This window comes from Saimiri boliviensis, chromosome 10, assembly GCF_048565385.1.
Source record: "Saimiri boliviensis isolate mSaiBol1 chromosome 10, mSaiBol1.pri, whole genome shotgun sequence".
Taxonomy (NCBI): domain Eukaryota; kingdom Metazoa; phylum Chordata; class Mammalia; order Primates; family Cebidae; genus Saimiri; species Saimiri boliviensis.
In genome coordinates this window covers 102,828,417-102,849,908 of record NC_133458.1, presented here as the reverse complement: position 1 = coordinate 102,849,908, position 21,492 = coordinate 102,828,417, and the positions used below count along the sequence as shown (strand labels likewise).

The 21,492-nt window shown below is 51.3% G+C and overlaps 1 protein-coding gene across 1 annotated transcript in view; it reads right to left on the bottom strand.

The window, feature by feature from the left end:
- Positions 1–21,492, bottom strand: part of VOPP1 (VOPP1 WW domain binding protein) — a 96,046-nt gene that overhangs the window by 9,681 nt on the left and 64,873 nt on the right. Inside the window, exons 3-4 of the mRNA XM_039462076.2 lie at positions 14,026–14,103; positions 8,916–9,052 (exon numbers count right to left, since the gene is read on the bottom strand). Of these exons, the coding sequence (XP_039318010.1) occupies positions 8,916–9,052; positions 14,026–14,103 (215 nt within the window). The remainder of the gene's footprint in view (positions 1–8,915; positions 9,053–14,025; positions 14,104–21,492) is intronic.

Genomic DNA, 21,492 nt, shown 5'->3' with positions numbered 1-21,492 from the left:
AGCAGTCATGTTGCTCCAAGAGAGAGGACTAACTTCCACTCCGGCCCTGCAGAGTTCACAGGTGCTCACGCTGTTCTTAATGCTGCACCAGTAGACTGTGGCCAGCACAGCCCATCCTTCAATGCCTGTGTCTTCGTCAAACCTGTAGCATCTCTCAGTGCAGGGGGCATCCTGAATCATCTGGGGATCTTGCTGAAATACAGACCGTGAGTCAGTGGCTCTCGGTGGGGCTGGGTGTGGGAGAGCCTGCATTTCTAACAGGCTCCAGGGACCACGTGTGTCTTCAGGTCGTAATTTAGTGGCAAGAGCAAGGCACTTGGTACGTGTCTGAGGATTACCATCCCTCCTTACAGAGAAGGACTCTGAGTCACGAAGACAGCCCCTCCCTTCACTCAACCCTTCAGTAAGTTCCATGAGCTCTGGGCCCAGGAAGGACCCCGTCCCTGCTCTGTCCGCACTGCCCCCATGCCCCACCCTGGCCAAGCCACAGAGCCTCTTACTGAGATGGTGGCAGCTCTCTCTCAGGTTCCTTTGCTTAGGTTTGTGACTCTCTCCAAAAGTTCTCCTCTGCAGCTCGCAAGTCACATTTGACCCTGCTCCTTCCTTGCTAATCCGTCCTCGTGAACTCCTGTTACTTTACCATGTCATGCTCTTTAGCCTCTCTCGTTAAGCAGCATATATTTGGATTTTGATTTGAACATCGCATGTTGGTCTTTTTCTTCTTACAGAGGAGTGTTAACGTTCCTCCTCACTGCCATACAGATTGCGGACGATCTTCCTCTGTTACGTTTTGGTTTTGTTTCCTTGCTATTTCTTATCTAGTCTGTTTCCCTGTCCTCCCTCCCTTTTTAACTTTCAGTACTATCTTTGACAGTGGCTTACAGTGTGGACATGTTGCCTTAGATTTCAAGAGGAGCTACTGCAGAGACATCCCAAGAGCTGTCAAACTCAGCAGACTTGCTGTTGCGGAGATTCAGCCTCCCAAGCCGCCTCCCACCCCCTCGCCAGTCCTTCTTCACTGAACCTGGAGAACCACAGGTCAGGCGCTTCCCCAACCTGCAGACGCCTCGAGTGGGGGCAGCAGTGCAGGCTGGAGCGGCTGAGGACGGCATCGTGACCTCAGTGGGGTGGCCTCTGTGCCAGCCAGCCAGGTGTGGACTGAGATTACTGGCACGAAGTGCACTTGGGTTGGGTGCTCTTGAGAATCCCATCCAGCCCTGAGATTCTTTTGACGTTTTTTTTCCTTGAAATAATACAGTGAACATGTAGCAAAGCTAATTAAACAACAAGAGAGAGAAAAGGCACCCCAGAAATAGAATGAAGAGAGGGAAATAACTACAAAGACAACTGTTACTGTAAAAGACGTTTAGAATACTGTGAACAAGTATGCATTCTCCCTGGGTCTCCAGAAGCAAGTCACCCCCCACTGCCGCGCCGACTTCCGGCCTCTGGAACTGCGGGAAGACACATTCCGGCTGCTTTAAGCCGCCGGGTCTGTAGCACTTTGTGAGGGCAGCCCCAGGACACGAATCCAGCACGCACCTCCGCCGGCTGTCAGCAGCACGAGCCCACAGCACGCGCGGCAGTCTCAGCACAACAAAACCAGCACCACTCCCAGAAGTGTCATTACTGGGAACAGTTTAAAACTGCGCGGGGCTTCTTTTTGTTTGTTTGTTTAGGACTAGCCCTGGGATTCTGTAACCCTGTAATTTTTTTCTCCTCTTTTTACCTTAGATCAAAGAATTAACAACACATCCCCGTGGCCCAGTTAAGCCCCTTGCTTTGTTTTCACTAATCACCATCACGTGCGCACGCCTCGTCTAAGCCGCCAGCCCACCTTGCATCCGCCAGCCTCTCCTCCACAGGGAACCCACGCTGAAAATACTGACACGCAACAAACAGCAGACAGAAAACACACCACTTCACATCTTTTAAAAGTATTTTCCCAAGTCATCAGAAGTCTTCTAAGAAAAACAAAACATGTGGGGTGCGGTGGCTCACGCCTGTAATCCCAGCACTTTGGGAGGCTGAGATGGGTGGATCATGAGGTCAGGAGTTCAAGACCAGCCTGGCCAAGACGGTGAAACCTCGTCTCTACTAAAAATACAAAAATTAGCCTGGCATGGTGGCATGTGCCTGTAATCCCAGCTACTCAGGAGGCTGAGGCAGAGAAATGCTTAAACTCAGGAGGTGGAGATTGCAGTGAGCCAAGATCGAGCCACTGCACTCCAGCCTGGGCGATAGAGCAAGACTCCGTCTCCAAAACAAAAAAAAAAAAAAAAAAAAAAAGAAAAAGAAAGAAAACATGACAGAACTAAAAGTGGATTTAAGGTTGAGAAGGTAAAAGGCAGACAGAATGGAAATGCATGTCGTATTTTTGCTGAATTTCCACAGGTAATCTGAATGTGTATGATAAAAGGGATTTCCAACTTCAGCCTTTCACCTTGGGTGGTGCAGCACCCACGTTTCCCTATGAGAGGAGGTCAGAAGTCACTGTCACCCCAGGTGTCCTGTGGATGCACTGTGCCTGCACACGGCACCCGCACACGGCGCTTTCACGGAGCGCTTCGTGGGTAGGGTGGACACGTGGGCACAGGGACCTCACGTAGGGCTGCAGGCCTCCCTGGAACAAGGGGCCTCCCTCCGGTCTTGTTTGGCCCATGTTTTCTCTCACCTGCCCCTCGATGGGCTGGAAGCAGCCATTTCAAATATTAATACATTAGGGAGAAGAGCGCAATGGCAGACTCGGGAGCTGAGGGGATATGGACGAGGACCCGCTTCCCACAGGAGAGGAACACAGCCAGCGAGGCACAGCCTATCGGACCCAGAGCCCTCGTGAGCAAACGTGAGGGAGACACCTGGCAGGCGCAGGGCGCACCCCAAGATGCAGGCACCTATGAGTGGACCAGGATGGGCCCGGGGCTCAGGCTCTGTGTCAGCCCCGACACTGGTACAGCAGAGGACAATGGGCAAGGGACTTAAATCTGTTCTCACCCATCGAAGGTCACAGATGTGCAAGCTTTGTTGTGAGTCATGTAACAACAGGAACTGCCTCCCAACAGGGCAGTCTATAAAAAAATTATTTTTGAAATACAGTCTGTGCAAAGTGTGTTATCTTTGCACATTAAAATTCACATGGAAAAAATCTTTTTTAAAAATTAGCTGCCACTTTTGTATGGCAGAACATTCTAGATATATCCACTTTATGCAAATTCGGAGAGAGGTCACAGGGAGGGGAGGGGGACCACGGGGGCTGGAGAGAGAGGTGCTGAGTAAGAAGAACGGGGACACGGACCGAACGTCGGGCAGACAGAGCTGGAGGACTCGGTGGAAATCTATTCCGGCTGGCGAGGAGGCCTACCACACTGGGTGACCCCGGTCAGCCAGTCCCCTTCTGCCGTCAGGGATGAATGAGGAAGGAATAGTCTGCTAACTGAGAGTGCATGAATAGACTGGCATTTGTGATTTGCGAACAAAAAATAATTTCCAGTTAATTTTTTTCAGCAAAACCATAAACTCAAAAATAATTATCCTGAAGGTGGCTTCCCAGGGCAGCACAGAGTGGGCAATGAGTGTGACACCCCACAGTGCAACAGACCCGTACAACCCCCGACTGCCACACACCCTGGGTCCCTCTGCCCTACTGTTTCTTTAGGAAAAAATCCGGAATGAAAATGTCAGAGCCGCAGGGGTTGGAGATCGGGGAGAGGCTGTCCCCCATCACTCCCACACGTCAGAAGCACCACTGCGTTGGAGAGAGTGACACTCATTCCACCAGTTCTGAAGCCAGATGTCCTCACAACCACAGCAGCCCTGTTTGTGCTTGGGCTGTGACTTGAGGGTAATTAAACTGTCAAAACACCCTCCTACTATTTCCATTTCCTTGCAGTTGGTGTCATTTAGTCACTGCAGGCTGACAGACTTATTACAGGATTGAGACATGAGAATAAATAGTCAGAAACCCCTCGATGAACTCAGCACAGATGAGTGCGGGAAGGAAGGAATCTGTGGATGGGAAACCTCCATCCACTCAGTCACATTAAAGGCAATCACTTTAAAGAAAACGTCAATCACATTAACACCGCACACTTCGTTACTATCTTCTGCAGTCTCTCTCCATGCATCTGTGGGATTCCAGAGTGGAACTCATGACCATTTTTTAGAGGCAGGGTCAAGCCATGTTGCCCAGGCTGGAGGACAGTGGCTATTCACAGGCGTAACCACAGTGAACTACAGTCTTGAGGTCTTGGCCTCAAACCATCCTCCCACCTTAGCCTCCTGAGTGGCTGGGACTACAGTGGATGTCACTGGGCCTGGCTAGCCTCATGACCATTGCACAGGAAACATTACCCAATGCTCTCTTCCCTAACCGCATTTTGATGGTCTTGCCATACTGGCAAATTGATCCTGACTATGAACTTCAGTGGCCACATAACATTCCACAAAGAAGATGGACTATAGTTCAATCACTGTTTCCCTTGGAGCTCTCTTAACCACCCCTCACCACATTCAGGGGCACCAATTTCAGCTGAGGCCACTCCTGCCAGCCAGCCCCTCCTCCCACCAGGCCTACAGCGCTGCCTCAACCCAGGCTTTTACGATTCCTCCATGGTTCTAAAGTTCCTACAGAGCAGGGAGGATTCTCACCCACGCCCTCCGCCTGTGAGAACACGGTGGCTAGCGGTAGTTAGCTCATGTTTTCTGGGTGAGTGAACGAATGAAGACGATTTTTCCTCTACCCAGGAGAGCCTATTGGTGGGACCCTGCCAGCATCCTGATGGGGAAGGATTTGGGGCTGGGCATTTAGGGAGCTCTGACTTTCTGCTGCTGCTGCATCTTGGCTGCTGCCACACGCACAGATAACACAGAATGAGGAGTGCTTTTCTGAGGACTGTTTATTTCATCTTGCAGTTAAGGTGCTAAGGTTTAGAAGGGACCATGGCCCACCTTGGGTCTCACAGACCTGAGGCCTTCTACCTCCCTGACCAGGGCCTCTTCCTTAAATCACAGCTTCTCCAGACTCCACTCGCTTTTCAGCCTTTGTACAACCTGGCCAGGCCTTAAGCCTTTTGGCCAGCAGCTGCATCCTTTGGGTCTTGGGTCCTGGGCTGGCCTGGAGTTCCACCTCTGCATCTCAGCCTCATGCCAACTTTGCCAGCCCCATTCCACCACGTTCAGAGTCCTGCCCTGACCCACATCACCCCCCCGGACCAGGATACCACCAATTTCCTCTCCTCCCCGACCAGGAGCCTCTTTGCAATGCACAGACTCTCTGCTTTCCCATGCTCATCAGTGATGCTGGTCCCAGGGGGAGCCCCACGCAAGCCCCTCTGCACCCCAGGATATGAGCCACTGCCCTCCCCTGCCCCAGTGGATAAGTCTGGGTCCCCTAAAACTCTCTGCCTTTTCATCTTCATTAATAGACATCCTTCGCCTGAACCCAGTTCCCCTCTCTCAGACCAGCAGAGGAAAAATGGGGCCCCGCTGAAAATTTACTAACACCCACCCTGCTTTGTTCGGATGCCTGCATCCCCTGGCACTGCCCCCAGCCTCGGGCATGACACTTACCCTGTGAACCACATGGGATGTTGGGACCCCTTGGCTCCTCTCCCCCACCGGACTGCCAAGCCCTGAGTGGCCGCCCTCTCAGTCCCCACGCTCCCAGGGCCTCCACTGCAGATGGCCTGGGATCTGAGCGGACAGCTGCAGCAGTGTGAAGCCACCTTCAGGGGATGTGGGTGTCCAGACCAACAGCAGGCAGGACCCTGCAGACCCCAGTCTCATGTTCAATAATACTCTGTCTAAGAAGCCACTGAATTCTTCCCAAGCTCAGCACTGTCAATAAATGATCCAGCCTGGACCTGACAGAGAAACGATGGAAACGGGACACTCCCACGGAACCCCAGGAGCCTCCTTTCATACGACAGTCTGGATATTCTGGGATGAGTCACACTGTTGCAGCCTGCAGGATGTATACAATGGAAAGGGGATGGCAAACCAAGTGTACCTTTTGGTCAGAGAAGATGCGCTGGGACTAGCTGCCACTCGCTGTAGAGGGCTGGGGGCTTACTCACTCTTAATCCAAATGGCTCTTCCATGGGAAGCCTTCCTGGAGCTGTACACAGATGGAGTCTCCTACTTACATGGCTTCCTAGCATTCTCAGCTTCCTCTCCCTCACACTCGTGATGATCAGTACCTATAGAGTTGTTTGTGCAAAAGCTCACACGGGTGCTGGAGCTGTGCAGTGCACGTGGCTGTGACTCAGGACTGGCATCCAGGCTGTGCGGTGTCCTGAGCTCCTGCAGGCACCCTAGCAGGTGTGCAGTCAACATGGGCCAACACAGCAATTCAGGCAAGTCTGGGCTCCAGGCTGTGACTGTGGCTGTGATATATCCCGACCCCGGTTTACTAGGCTGCAAACATGGGGGCGTCCAAAGTTCACCCGGCCTGAGGATGAGGGCTGGGCACGTGCTTGGTGCCTGAGACTGTGAGTCCTGTACACAGTCTTGTGGGGAGCCGAGTATAAATGTGGACGATCAAAGCTTGTAAAGCCCCTGGCAGGGCACCCAGGGAGAGGGGTGGAAGAAGTGATGCAGGCAGAGACGGCGTCAGTATGGGCGCAACACAGAGCGGCATCTTGGAGGAAGAACAGGCATTTTCCAGCAGAAGGAGGACGTGTGCAGGGCCCAGTGCAATGCAGGACTAGGAGAGGAGGTTGCTCAAACTAGACACAGAGGAGGTGGGGATGGGTCTGAGGAAGCCGTGAATGTGGCCTTGGTCCTCAGGGACGCTGGACGTACACTGTGAGCCAGGTGAGCCAGCAGAGACCCTCCACAGACGAACAGCACGGCCGATGTGCTTCTGTTTTTTAAGAACCTTCTATGGCCAAGTGGAAGACAGAGGAGCTGACAGAGACCAGTGGCCAGGAGGACTCTGAGCAGGCACTGCTCCGGGGTGAGGCAATGGGTGTGGCAGGATCTGAGGGCCTAGTTGTTGGGGATTCTCCCAGGAGGATAGGGCAGGGAGAGGAGGGAGGCAGGGCTGTGCACGCAGGGATGCATTCTCCTCCTAACACCCCGGCATGCCAGGGGTCAGAATAGTTATGTAGCTACGGGCACGGTCTCGGCACCTCACCTGCCCACCACAAGAGCCCCAGTTCACATGAACGGCAGACTCTGCCACTCGGCCAGGACCACGGACCAGGGATATGTGGCTTCCCACTGGTGGCTGTGGGGCCTCCCGCGCCAACTGGGGCAGGGGCTGCTCCTCCCTGTACTAAAACCTCTGTGACTGATCTGGATGAGACCCAGTGAGTGGCAGCCTTCACCCTCCATTTTCACAGAAATGGTGCACGTTAGCCTATGATACAGCACAAATCTGAAACTCTTCAAATATTTCCAAATATCAAAGACTAAAATCCACTATGGGTACGAAACTGTACTAACCTGACTGAAAGTTTAAGGCATAGCTCCCAGCGAACTCCTGTGGAAAATATATCTTTATATTTTTCTGAGCAACGTTTTTTAAAATAAAGACAATTCTTTCTGAAAGGAAAACCCCGTGGAGTATCCAGGGAAAGGAAATTGTAAAACAACAAATACGCAAGTGACTTTGCATCTTGATAGCCCCCTGTCTTCAGGAAAACAGAAGAGGGAAGATACTTTCTCCTTTTACATCCAATCCCTCTACTTCGCTCCTATTTAAAAACCACTTTATTGAGGTCTGATTGATAGGCAAAAAGCTGTGCATGTTTAATATCTACAACCTGGTAAATTTAAAGACGTGGGCACATCCAGGAAACTACTGCCACACTCTATGGCTATGCCATAAACGTTTTTATTACCTACAAAAGTTTTCCCTGCTCTTACTGTTGTTATTTTTGTGTGATAAGAACATTTGACATAAGACCTACCGTCTTAGCGAATTTTTAATGATACATTACAGTTATATTAATTGTACAGATCTCTAGGACTTACTCATTTTCAACGGAAACTTTGTAAAAGCAGAGGCAAGAACTGCTCCTAGAACGGACCACCTATCTGCAGTGTGCAATCAATGGAGGGTCCCATCCCCAGGCTCCCAGGTGGAAACTGGCTGGGAGCAGGGTGGCACAGATGCCAGAGATACGCCTCCTGCCCCGCCTCTCTGCTCACCTGCCAGACCCCCAGCGCTCTGATGAGCAAAGCCGGCCCAGCCCTCCAGAACCCCTTGGCTCCCCGCTGTCATCAGAGAGCTCCCTGGCCTGTGCCCTAAGGGAGTCCACGCTACCCACCACAGTGTGTAGGCGTTTTAGACGGCTACAGCAATGTTTCATAAGAATTAAGAAACAGCTAATTCATTCCGGCCCTGGGATGCCACTTGAGCGTGATGTGCACTAAACAGACCAAATGCGACTTGGACAAAACCCTCTACCGCCGCAGTCTTTGTAAGTATCTGGAGTACTAGTAACTCCACCGTGAATACTTGCTGATTGCATGAATAAAGGGCAAAACATGAGAAAACAAAACAAATTATTAGCAATAATAAAATATCTAAGCAAATTACTGTTTAGTAATATAAATAGTATTTAGTCCAGAAGAATTAAGAATGGCAAAGGCATTACCGCTCCTACACAGAAATTTATATGTGAAATATGTTTAAGGAAAAAGGCAGAGAGCAAATAATATGCTTATACAAAGTACATCACATGCATATGTGGCACACTGATAACTGTGTAAGAATATATGGTGATGGGCGTACGATAACCTCACGTTTGTTATCTGCACAAATGCACAATGGAGATGGTCATCAGAACTCAAAAAATGAGTGGCACCCCTGAGTTCTCTCTCTTCTGGCACAGTCTGCAGCAGCAGTACCCTTTGTCGGCAGAGGACGCACACCGAGGGGAGGAGGGACAAGGACAGGGCTGGCTGACCTGGGCCAGGATTTGGGGGCTGCCTGGTGTAGGACACGTTGAAGGCTGGCTCCTCGATCAGTGGCGGGGGGTACATGCGCCTCCGGATGAAGAAGCCGGCTCCGCAGCAGAAGAGCACACCCATCATCAGGAGGAACCTGAGGAGAGTAGAGACGTGAGCGGGGCCCCGAGCACTCGGCCCTGCAGCTCAAAGGCCTTGCGCACTCCTCGGGGTCCAGGACCAAGACTCCTGAATGCACGGATTGGAGGGCAAGGGCAGAGCCACGAGGCTCACACCTCAGACTTGGTCCTCTCATTTTACCCAGCGACATTCCTCCAGTGGATGGCAGCAGGCAGACGCTTGCCCGTGGCCTCTGGACAGCCCCGGGTGAGGCCACCCACACCGAGAAGCACCGTAAGCGAGCTGTGCCTCAGCTCAAACAGCCAGTCAGTTTCACAAAGCTCAGGCAGTCACTTCCCTGCCCTCGGCTCTGACCTCAGCGGGACATTTTAGAACAGGAGATGCTGTCTCAGTCCTATCTGAGCACCACAGCCGACGCAGCCTGGGCCTCGCCGTCTGCCTCCTTTTTCTTCACTCTCAAAGCACCAAGGCGGGGCCCGTTCATCCTTCCAAACCGGGTCTCCATTGTCCCATGAACAGCCACAAGGAAACAAAAGAACGCTTCCTGGGGGGCACACCTTAATTACAGAGAAACTATGGGAACAGAAATACAATCAATCAAAGTGGAATCGATAGAAATACAATCTATCAATAGAAATAAAATACAATCAATAACAGAAGCAGAGCTGGATGCTTTAACGGCAGACCTCTGTCCAGCGCACCTATGAATTCTCATTGACTACGACTTCATAAGCATTCAGTAAATGTCTGCAGAATGAATGCAGAAATGGCTTCCTTCCATTCCTCATTTGCACTGTACTTTTTGTTTCTAGAAAAAGAGACACACTTTGAGAAGGACTATTAATTGACAAAACTGACAAACTGGCAAACTCTTGCCCATCTCTGGACTGAAATTATGACGGGCCCCATGGAACTGTCCAGAAGCCATGCAGACACCCACAGGGTGAGGGCAGCTGCTCCCCTGTGAGGATGGGCAGGCAGCAGGGCAGGTGGCGGTCAGTGGCACCATAAAAGAAGCTTAAGAGTAGACGATAAAGCCTTTGAGAATATTAATGTGATGTTAAGTGCAAGGCCATCAGCCAGTCAAAAAGTATTTACTGGATAACCCTGGAAGGCTTATCCAGGGAGAAAAGCCAGAGGCACAAGCCAGGAAGGACTCAGGAAACACTGAAACTGTGGCCTCTGCCATCTGCTCTCTTATTGATTATTCATTCAACAAGTCATCTTCAGGTGCCTGCTATGCCCTGTCACCACCCTGAGCACGGCAGTGAGTAGGCAGGTGAGGCCCCACTTCACCGACACTGAGCTGACAGAGGAGGGAGACAGATACCTACCTACAAACTGACAAGTGCTGAAAAAGAAAAATGGGGGATGCAAGAAGTCTGTGTGTGTGTGGGGGGGGTAAAATATACATAAATATAATTTACTCTTTTAATCATTTTTAAGTGTGTAATTCAGTGCACCGAGAGGTCTGAACAACGGTATCTGCGGTGGCGAGCAAGACTGGGAACTCTGGGTTTCCTTTTGTGACAGCTGGGCTGGGCTGTGAAGCGACAACCCGAAGGGGAGAAAGGTGGAAAGAACGCAGCCCAGGTGCTGGGGCCGGAGGAGCTCAGAGCAGGAGGCCTGGAGGCTTGGTCCCGAAGACGGGCAGAGGGAGCAGCCCTGGGGAGCCAGGGGGACCCAAACCGTTCAGGAGCACAGCAACGTAAGGCTTCACGGGCTCTGCATCGAGAAAACACTCAAGTTCACAAAGGGAACGGCTTCCTCTCCCAAAACTGTCTTCTCTCAGGCGGGCTCAGTAACAGTCTTAGACTCAACACTGAGTCCTGCTGTCAGTATCTGGGCAGAAATATTATACAAAGCATAGAGGGGCTGGATATGTACAGGGTTTACTTTCTCAGTGCCACTTCCAAGAGACAGGGCTCCCTGGCTTGAAAAATGCAGAAGGCACCTGAGATCCTGGCCTCATCCAAGAAATAAGCTAACTCCTGCCCAACAGGAGTGAGAAGATTTCATTTTTCTAGACAGAAGGAAAGGACATTGCAGCTCCCACCTTAGTCCGATGGAGAGCAAGCATAAGGCAAGGCCAGAACAGAGCCACCTGGGATCCACCTCATCCCTTACTGAAATCACAGTCTGATCATTTACTCTATTCGTTGATTTTAAAAATTTATTTAAAATAATTTCTGGTTGAGACAGGGTCTATGTTGCCCAGTGATCTCAAACCTCACCACTGTGCCTGGCCAAGAACTTATTTTAAAAGAGAGAAACTAACAAAGGGGCAGGAGAAAGCGCTTCTAAAACAAGAAAAGAGACAAGGCAGGCAGTTCTTGCAGCGCTGGGAGTGCAGACTGGCTGCTGCCTAGATGTCCTCTTCGCTTGCTCAACAGGTTTTGGAAGTTTTCAAAGGGATTAAGAGAGGAGGTTTGTGCCTTTTTTTTTTTTTTTTTTACATTAGAAGTTACCTGATTACTTTAAGTCAATTTGTTTTTTGATTCCTCTCCCCAAGTGCAGCAGTTCTCAACTCTGCAGTCCCAGGGACGGGTGCAGCTACTGTGCAAGCCCTGCCCAGGCCCCATTCGGGACCCCACATGGGACCCTTGCTGTGGGCTCACCCTCGGTGCCACCTAAGCCAGTCCTCACTCGGGCCCACTGGGCTTTCTGAGTCTACTCAAGGGTGCCACCAGGCCACCTTCTCTGCTCTTGATGATTCCATCCAGATCTCCTTGGTGAAAGGTTCCTCCCGATCTTAGAGTTGGCAGGAACCCTAAAGGCATTCACCTTCAAAACCTTTCTTTTATGGTCAGGAGACACCTTCAAACATGGCTGAGGTGCCCAGGCTGCAGAGCAGCCCCTCCCTGCACCCTGCCCCTTCCTCCTCTCCACCAAAGTCTATCCTCACCACAGAAGCTTCCCATCACCTTTTAACATGTCCACTGTTCTTACGCTCCGGCCCTGCAAGGTGCTGTCCCTCTACCCCGAACGCCCTCTCTGAAGATCCCATCAAAAGTTTTGTAGCTTTCTTCAACCTTTCTGGCTTCAGAAGTTCTATGCTCTCTACCTAGTCACCTCCTTCAGGGTCTGTCTGCCTAAGGACCTCTCCATACGGACCCAGCACAAATGCCTGGCGCCTATCAGACCCAATGTTCATTGAGAGAGAAAATGCATGGGGTGGAACCCAGGCACCCTCCGTATTTCAGGTAAGGCACTGCAACCTCACACCCTAGATGCTCCTGGCTGCATCGCCACCTTGGAACCTGTGTTGGAATCTCAGTGTTACTGACTCAGCCCCATTTTCTGACATCTGGCACTCAGACCTTGCAATAGCCTGACCTCGTGCAAAGGGACTCGGGGGAGCTTCTCTAAATGGGGCCCACCAAGTCGTTGTGTGCCACCTTGCCAAGGTGCCCTGCCTCTGACAGGTGACCCTGGCCAGTAGCTAGGAAGCACCTGGCTGCCAGTGCAGGTACAGCTTTCTGGGCAGCCCAACGGAAGCTGACAGGCCCTACCAGTTCTTCAGGACTTTCTCAAATTTCTCTTCTTTTTGATCATACAATGCCTGAATACCGACAAGCTTTTACATTTTTTACAAGCATCCCTACGGTCTCATCATCATTCATCTGGTGCTTTAGACCAACCCAGCATCCTCACAAGCCCGTTCACAGTTCAGGGTTTCACGCTCCAAGTGGTCCTCCTCTTTCCACCCCAAGGTCCGGGGAGGAGGATCCAAAGGGAAGGCATGCCCTTAAGCTGGGCCATGCCCCGCCCACTGCCACCCCCCGAACCTGCTCCAGTACCGGCCCCCTCCACCTGGAGATGCACACAAAGGCATTAAGTTTTGGACAGTCTTAGGCTACAGCAATGATTCTTCTGTTACAGAGTTTTAGACATTGGCACCTCTGTGCTGTGGGGACCTGACACCAGCTCCCTGGTTCGGGGGACACTACTAGGCAGGGCTTCCCAGGCTGGTCCTAAGGGAGGCCTGGCCAGCAGCTGTAAGGTCAGGTGAGGCCAAGGAAGTGGTGAAGTGATGATGAAAGAAGGTATCACTATTAAAGAACAACCTGGTCACATAACATGTAGAGTCCCCACTCCCTATAGGCTTCCCTAATCAAACCCTGGGCACAGGTGTTAAGGGAGAAAGACAAAATGTGACAAAAATTCAGGTGGCTGCTGTCACCTGCTCAGTAAGGTCTTAAAGTCTCAAAAGGTCGGAAAAGTCAGACTCTTAACCACATAAAAAAAGCTTGCATCATGCAGAGAGCAAACTCTAACCCTTTTTGGAGTTTACTGAAGGGCATCACTACCGCAGAGGAGAAGAGAGGCAGGCAGGTGCAAGAAACGCTGCTTTGGTTTTTAAATAAATCCTTTCCCACATGTGCTCTGCCACCCTGGCATCTCCAGAGTCCAGCAGATGCTCGGAGCACCCCAGCAGGCATCCTGAGGCTCTTGCCCACAGGAGGCTCCCCAGACGGAAAGTGCTCCCACACTTCCCAGATGCTTCAGGCATCGCTCTGGTTCCTGCTCAAGGAGCAGACTTGGGACTGCTCTGTGTGCACAGAGTTGGAGGGGTCACACGGGTCCAGGCTGCCTGTCTTGAAAGCACAGAGTCAGCCGACACAAGATGGATGGGGAAGAGTCTAGGCAATGAAAACCTGATCGCCGGCCAGAATCAGAATTCTCTGATTCTTCAAGATAGCCTTGGCTCCATTTCAGAAACTAGCCAAGGAGCTGCTGAAGGATGAGGCTGTTGTCCAGCCACCTTCCCAGAAGCAGAGATCTTCTTCCCACTCCAAAGTCCATGGAAATGAAAACACAAACTCTGTGTGGGCAACCGCTGGTCACAAAGCCAACCCAAACATACCCATTTTCCTGACCGAGGCTGTCCTCAAGGCCCGCACCCAAGGGAAGGTGTCACACTCGCAGTTGTAACAATGCTGATGGGGGAGGAGCTCTCAGGGTGGGGAGCAGGGAGCTGTGACCTACCAGAAGTACCACAGCCTCTGTATGGAGAGGGCCCGCACGCAGCACCTGGAGCCACAGCAGTCCTCGTATGAGCGGCATCTGTGGAGAGAGGCACAGGTGGTCAGCACCGAGTTGGATGCAGCCGCCGAACCAGCGTGAGGCCCAGGCTGGGCTTCAGTGTGGTCATTCTTGAAGGAAGAAATCAGTAAGAGCAAAACAGACAGAGCTGCTTCCACTGCATTTCACAGATCCAGCAGGGCAGAGAGACATCGGCCCGTGGTCCAGAGCAAGGTGCTGAGGCGGGCACAGTCAGTGCGATGCAAAGCCCCGCGTTTACCAAGCACCCTGTGTGCCAAATCCCAACGGATTCCTTCTGGGAGGAGGCATGACCAAAGACAGGCATTAAGCCTACGAGGAATGCGGCTGGGGCAGGCTCCGAGGCAGCCCAGCACCTGTACAGCGCTCATCTCTGCTGTCTCCAGTCCCTGACTCTGGGGAAAGAATGGCAATACCCCACCACGTCCACTGAGGCGAAAAGCAGAGGCTGTGGAGTTGCATAAACTGCAGGTGTGGTCCTGGTCCTGCCATTTACTAGCTGTGGGACTCTGGTGTGCCTCAGTTTCTCCATCAGCAACACGGGTGGAATGGCAGGGGCACTGCACAGCACTGATTCAAGCTTTAAGGCCTTCATCACCATATCAAGTGCTGATGGCATTATTACTGCTCACGCTGCCTCCCTCCCCCACCCCCCAACGTGTGTGAGGTGTCCAGGCCCCTGGCAGGGCACAGCTCTCGGGGCTGTGCTCAGAAGCAGTTTCCAGAGAGCTGCCTGGGCATGGGCCCTTGCACAGGTCTCGGGTGAGGCACTCAGTGCCCTCCACATCTCTGCCCTTCCCCAACTCTGTGTCCTCCCTGAAGAGAGAAGATGCCACAAAAGCGCAAACCCCTCAGTTTTACAGAGAAGTTTTCACTAGAGCATTCTGAACCCAACTGGATTGGCAGGGATGAGGGGCAAGCCATTTCTCTACAACAGGCGTCCCCAAACTACGGCCCGCGGGCCGCATGCGGCCCCCTGAGGCCATTTATCTGGCCCCCCGCCGCACTTCAGGAAGGGGCACCTCTTTCATTGGTGGTCAGTGAGAGGAGCACAGTATGTGGCGGCCCTCCAACGGTCTGAGGGACAGTGACCTGGCCCCCTGTGTAAAAAGTTTGGGGACGCCTGCTCTACAATATTAAACTACTACCTAATTGTGATCTAGGTTTCTGCCAGTTTTTCCTTTAAAAAAAAAAAGGAGCTGGGAGAAACATACAATTCAGTCCAAGGTCTCGGGCACTGAATGTGTAGATTATTGCAGTACAGATAGGGTTATTTTATGTAGAAGCGGTTAAGAAAACTAGTTAAGATGCGGAGTGAGATCACAGTGGCCTGAACGCAGCAGACCCGAGCTTCAAAGCTGCTCTTCCCTGGTTCTGCACCCAGTGCGCCCGAGGCTCCCGGATGTGGTGCTGCCTCTCCAAACACCCAGCACACAGTGGCAGCTAAATCTTCTATTGTTTCAAGGACAAACTGGGCTGAGAGACACTCCCTCCCCACTCCAACCCAACACCATTCCACAGACAATATGGCAGCATTTATGTCCAGTCTTCCCCCGGCCCATGAACATGAATGCCTACCCACTACCTAAAGTGTTGTGATTTCCATGAGATGCTCCCATTGGCTCCCACTGAGAGGTACCTACATGAGTGCTCACGAATGCTGCTGGTCCTGGCTGGGCGCAGTGGCTCACACCTGTAATCTCAGCACTTTCGGAGGCTGACGTAGGTGGATCAATCACTTGAGGTCAGGAGTTCAAGACCAGCCTGGCCAACATGGTGAAACCCCGTCTCTACTAAAAATACAAAAATTAGCTGGGTGTGGTGTGCGCACCTGTAGTCCCAGCCACTCGGGGAGCTGAGGCAGGAGAACTGCTTGAACCTGGGAGGCAGAGGTTGCGGTGAGCCGAGATAGTGCCACTGCACTCCTGCGACTCCACGCATCCAGCAAGCAACCACGAAAGGGCTACTAGGAGCCTGCTCTGTGCTTTCCTGAGAGTGGAGCAGGGAAAACCCAGGGGAAACCCCTGTTGGGAGGGGCCTTCTCTCTAGAAGGGAGAAAAATAGTAAACAAGAAAATATGAACTGTGTTAGACAGTAGTAAGTTCTTCTATGGGGAAAAATAGAGCCGGCCCTGGCAGGTGGAGACCACGAGGTAGCAGGGTGCTCAGGGAGGATGTGTGCAGCAGGTGACGTCTGAACAGAGAACGTGCAGGAATCCAGTCTGGCAATGAGGGAAGCTGGCACGGGGCCTCAGCCCTACTGCTCCTGGCTCCACGGCTGCGTGCTGGAGCACAGGGTGTGAGTGAGCACTAGGAGAGTGAGACACCTTCGGGGCTGCTGAATCTGGGCCAAAGCCCTGTACCAACAGGACCTTCTGCAGTTCTTCCGGGCCTTTCCCTAGAATCTCGGTGGTCTTAGGTGACCCATGTGTGTGTGCCTATGTGTGTGGAAGAGAAGGGAGCAGTTGAGGGAGATGAAGGACTTCTTGCTTTTAGCATCGGTGGAGTTTAGACAATTTACTGTAAACTGAAAGAGGTGTGACCGTTTCCTCTCGTGAGTGTGCAAAGACAGGCATCCTCAGCACTCTGGTGAGGTACACGGTGAGTGCGGGAGTGTGGAAGGCAGAACGCAACCATGGCCCCAAGAATGGCACCCCTCAGAGAACACACCCTGCATAAGCCCCTCCCCTTTGGTGGGCAGGACTCTGAATATGGGATGGCCACTCCCAGGATCACAGAACATTAAATGAGAAGGTGTGTTATCTAAGTCTCTGCCCTTGCAAACTGGAAATTCTCCTGCTGGCTTTGACACAGTTTTAATAGCAGCCATGTGGGAGGGCCACGTGGTCAGGACTGAGGGTGGTCTCCAGGTGCCAAGAGCAATCCCAGCAGGACCTCGGTCCTACAACCACAAGAAACCGAATTCTCCCAACAACCCAAATCAATTCAGGAGGACTCCAAGCTCCAGGTGAGCACACAGTCCAGCTCACTGCTTAATGTCAGCCTCGTGAGGTGGTCCTGAACCCAGAACCCGACTGTGGTTTCCCAAACTTGACACCTACAGAGCTGTGCAGTAATAAGGGTGTGGTGTTTCAGTCTGCTACATTTATAGTGATTTACTAAATAGGAACAGAGTCAAGGAGAATACAGCTTACAGGTTATGAGCACTTCTTACCTCACACCAGGTTATGTGCTTCACAAACGTCTCAATTTTGAAAGCATCCACATACAAGGTAAGTATTATTAGCACCACATTTGAAATAAGCTTAGAAGCAAGACATCAGGGATGTTGCACCTCCAGCCCGGGTCACGTCTGCAGAAGCCAAGAGTGGACTTGGCCAGCATTTCAGGAAAGCATTTTGCACAGACGCTGCCTCTCCAATAACATGGAGCCTTCCACGACAAAAGGTCACCTGCTCTATCCCTACTTGATTTTCCTATTTTTCAGCCCTGCTTTTATAAACTTCCGTGGAAATTTCAAAAGCCATGGTAACAGAGACAATATGTGAAAAATAGAGATCCAAGGTCAAATGGCTGGAGGTCCCTGAGACAGGACCCCCAGACGGGAACTCAGCAACCACTCTTTAATAATGCCTGCATGGTTCTTCGTTCAGCTTGGAACTGCATATTGACCAGAAAGATTCCCAGAAAAGCCTGTATCACGTGATGTCAGTAATGCCCTACGGTTAGCAGATAACTTAATCACAGAGACAAATAAAGTAAGATGTGACATTAGGCGAAACGACGGTGTTGACTTGCAGTGAACGGCAGATGCTCCTGCAACATTAGCTGATTTCAGCTGCTGTGAGCCCACTGGGAGATTGTGGAACCATGTTATATGGCTGCATTTTACAAAGGTGAAAAACAACTGAAAAAAAATCAGGCCGGGCGCGGTGGCTCTAGCCTGTAATCCCAGCACTTTGGGAGGCTGAGGCGGGTGGATCACAAGGTCAAGAGATCAAGACCATCCTGGCCAACATGGTGAAACCCCATCTTTACTAAAAAATACAAAAAAAATTAGCTGGGCGTGGTGGCACGCGTCTGTGGTCCCAGCTACCCGGGAGGGTATTGGCTGAGGCAGGGGAATTGCTTGAACCCGGGAGGCGGAGGTTGCAGTGAGCCGAGAAGGCGCCTGGCACCTGGCAACAGCGCAAGACTCTGTCTCAAAAAAAAAAAAAAAAAAAAAAAAATCAGCGGATATCACGTTTGTGAAACTTGTATTTTGGTCAGACATCCGCACACATGCACAAAAATGTACGTGTGCCAGGCTGGCACATGAGGCACCCTTCTTCACAGCCACTGCCAGGGAAGCCCCGAGCGGACGGGTTCAAGCTCCTGCTGTGTCCAGGACTGGCTCCTTCCGTCCTCCTGGGAGGTTCTGGGTGGCCCTCAGGCTCAGGCCCCCCAACTATGAGGTCACTTTCTGCTGTCAGTAGTGCTGGGCTATGGTCCTTCTGCCCTTGTCTTCTGTCTAGGTGACACTGGCTTTAATCAAATGGCTATTCCCATTTTTGCCCCTAATTCTACTATACACTGTCCTGAAGTGATCAAATTCTAGGAGACACGACTCTCATGAAGACGCAAATGGGACACCCTGGCTCACTGCCTACCATAAACACCCTCTGCGGCGCGTGCTGACGGTGAGTGAGGGGTGAGGAGGGTGGGGCACAGAGGCGACAGACGCCTGCAGCTTGGGGAGCCCACCATGACCCTCTGAGCTCCTGCTGGTTCCCTCCCACTGCTCCAACACCCTCTGCCACCTGTGATGCGCTGTGTCTCTCCCTCTCAGGTGTCACCCCTGACTCTAACAGCAGCTGCCCCAGCTCCCAGCACAGCCAGTGCTGAAGAGCTCTTAATACTGGTCTCCTCAGTGCTGGCAGCCATGCACTTCATATAAAAGAGGAAAACAGGTATACAATAATACATTTGGTGACTGAGTCATCTTTCGTGAGCTAAATTTGCTAAAATGCTTCCCTTTCAGCTTTACACTTACAAGGAAGCATTCGCTGCCTGCAAACCTAAGCCCTACTGCTTTCTATTTCCCTCGCCGGAGGAAGCAGACTACCAGCTTTCAGACATATGTAGGGCCCTCGTCCCGAATTCACACACATACACCCCTCAGCCTGGAAACATATCCCTCCTAGAATATTCGGAGTCTAACGGATTACAAGTTCCTCTTTGTTGGCAAGACTCAACATCTATGCGATCTAGCTCACTTTTCAGAATCCCAATTTGGAACACCAGCAGCAAATCCACGCTGTCGACTGATTATCTTTCTTCTCTAAAAACACAGCGCGCCTTCCGTGAGCTGAAGACCCATTCACTCTCTGCATTCTTGCGGCTCATCTGCGGCCCTGGCCCGGCTCCCAGTGACGATGCTGGCAGGCCCCAGCTACTCGAAGGAGCATGCAATTACTCAGGTGCTTACACTGTTACCCCTCTTCTCTCTACTGCTTTCTTCCTTTTGAAGCTGCCGGCAAATTGGGGCCCTAAGCACACACACCTGCTGATGTTCCAAAGCGCTGCAATTACAAAGAGAGATTCACTGCACCACTGAGCTTAATTAAAGTAGTAAGCACTACCAGGCAGGCGAGCACACTGAAGACACCCATCACGGATGCATCAAGTCGAACACTCCTAGTGCCTCAGAATGTCATTGCTGCTCCCAGGGACATCTGCAAGACGACGCCTTAGCAGAACACATCACGATGGAGCAAACAGCAAGGCTTTCTTCATCTCATTCCACTCTATGTGCCAGATGTATAAATTCTCAGACTTGCCGTAGAAAGGAAGGAACATTATCCTTAACTAAATCTCCACTCTACAGTACATCTAATTATAGTCCTGAGTCTCTGAAGCACACAATACTTCAAAAGAGTGAGAAGATCACATACAGCAGCAGACATGGATGCCTGCACTTGCCGTCAGCTTGCCTGTCAGCCAAGTGTTCCTTACTGTACCCCTGGATACAAATGTAGATTTCTGCTAGGTCAGAGAATGGGTAGTCCACTCGGAGCAGCTGCTGACAGGTAATTAGGTACTACAGAGATAAAATCAGGGTGCTGGCTTCTCTCCCCTAGTCGATGATGGGAGCTGCAGTCCGTGGGATGCATCATGTAAAAGAAAATGTATGTCTGAGAGTCTATGAGCCAGGAGTCAGACAGGTGTCAGAGCAACAAGCAAATGCAAACAGCAGGTGGTCGCTGTGGGAGTTTCTGAAGCCTAAGAAGGAAGCATGTGTTATGCTTAGCCTTATCCAGGAGGAAAGAGGCTATGGCCACTAGACTCGTTTAATTCTTAGCCTTTGGGTTACATAAATCTCAAGAGTAGGAGAGGGTAATATACTAGGTCAAGGAATGTTCAATGTTAGTAAAGTCACAAAATCTACGTTAAAAAAAAAAAAAAAGCCAAATGTCAGTTTGTAAACCTTTCCACGTCTTGTTGCTATGCACAGAAAGTGTCTCCCCCAAACTGGTGTGTTGAAAGGCTACCCCGCAATGGGATGGCATTAAAAGGTGGGGCTTTTGGAAGGCGATCTGATCGCCAAGGTGAAGCCCTTGTGATAGGGTTGAGTAGGCATGAAGAGGGCTTGCTGCTCGCTCCGCTCCCCACCATGTGAGGACGGAGTAAGACAGCGCCTGCGAACCACGGAGAGCCCTCAACAGACACCAGAGCTGACGGCACCCTGGCCTTGGACCTGCAGCCTCCAGAACTGTGAGAAATAAACACACATTGTTTAAGCTCCACTACTGCTATTACAGCAGCCTGAACCCGAGCACCGCTTTAGTGGTAATTAATTATATTTAAAAGGATTTATAGAAAATCATCTCTGCATCTGGTAGAGCAGCTAAAGTATGAGTAAAATATTCAGGGTGCGGGACTAGAGGTTAAGAGTTGGTGCGGACTGTAACTTTTTGGGGGAGTTTGATAATCCAGTGCTTTCTCCTGCCTGCAGGATTAAACCTCAGCAGAACTTTCTCTTCACTAAGCACTTGCTGGTACCACACCTCCTTTCTCCCACCCAGTCCGTCTCTCAGTGTGACAGCTGGTCTGTTTCCCTCAACCACGCTGCCCCTGCCAGCTAACCCTTCTTTGCATGCTACTCATTATCACCTGCATTCTCCACAGAGCTGAGCCCACAGCACACGTTTGAAGGAGACTTCCCGAGTTAAAAGCAGGAAGTCCATTCAGGCTTATCAGGGGCCTCTAATTATACCTATGAGAAATTAGGTTCTCCAGAGAAACTAAACACAGAGCCTACAGTTTCAGTAGAAAACTCCAAAGGGTACATGAGCCTCTGGGGGAGCAGAGGAGGGCTCAGTCCTTAGCCACCCAGTGCCCTGGCAAATCTCCTTGTAAGGATGGCAGAACTCTGTACCTCACCTGGATCAAG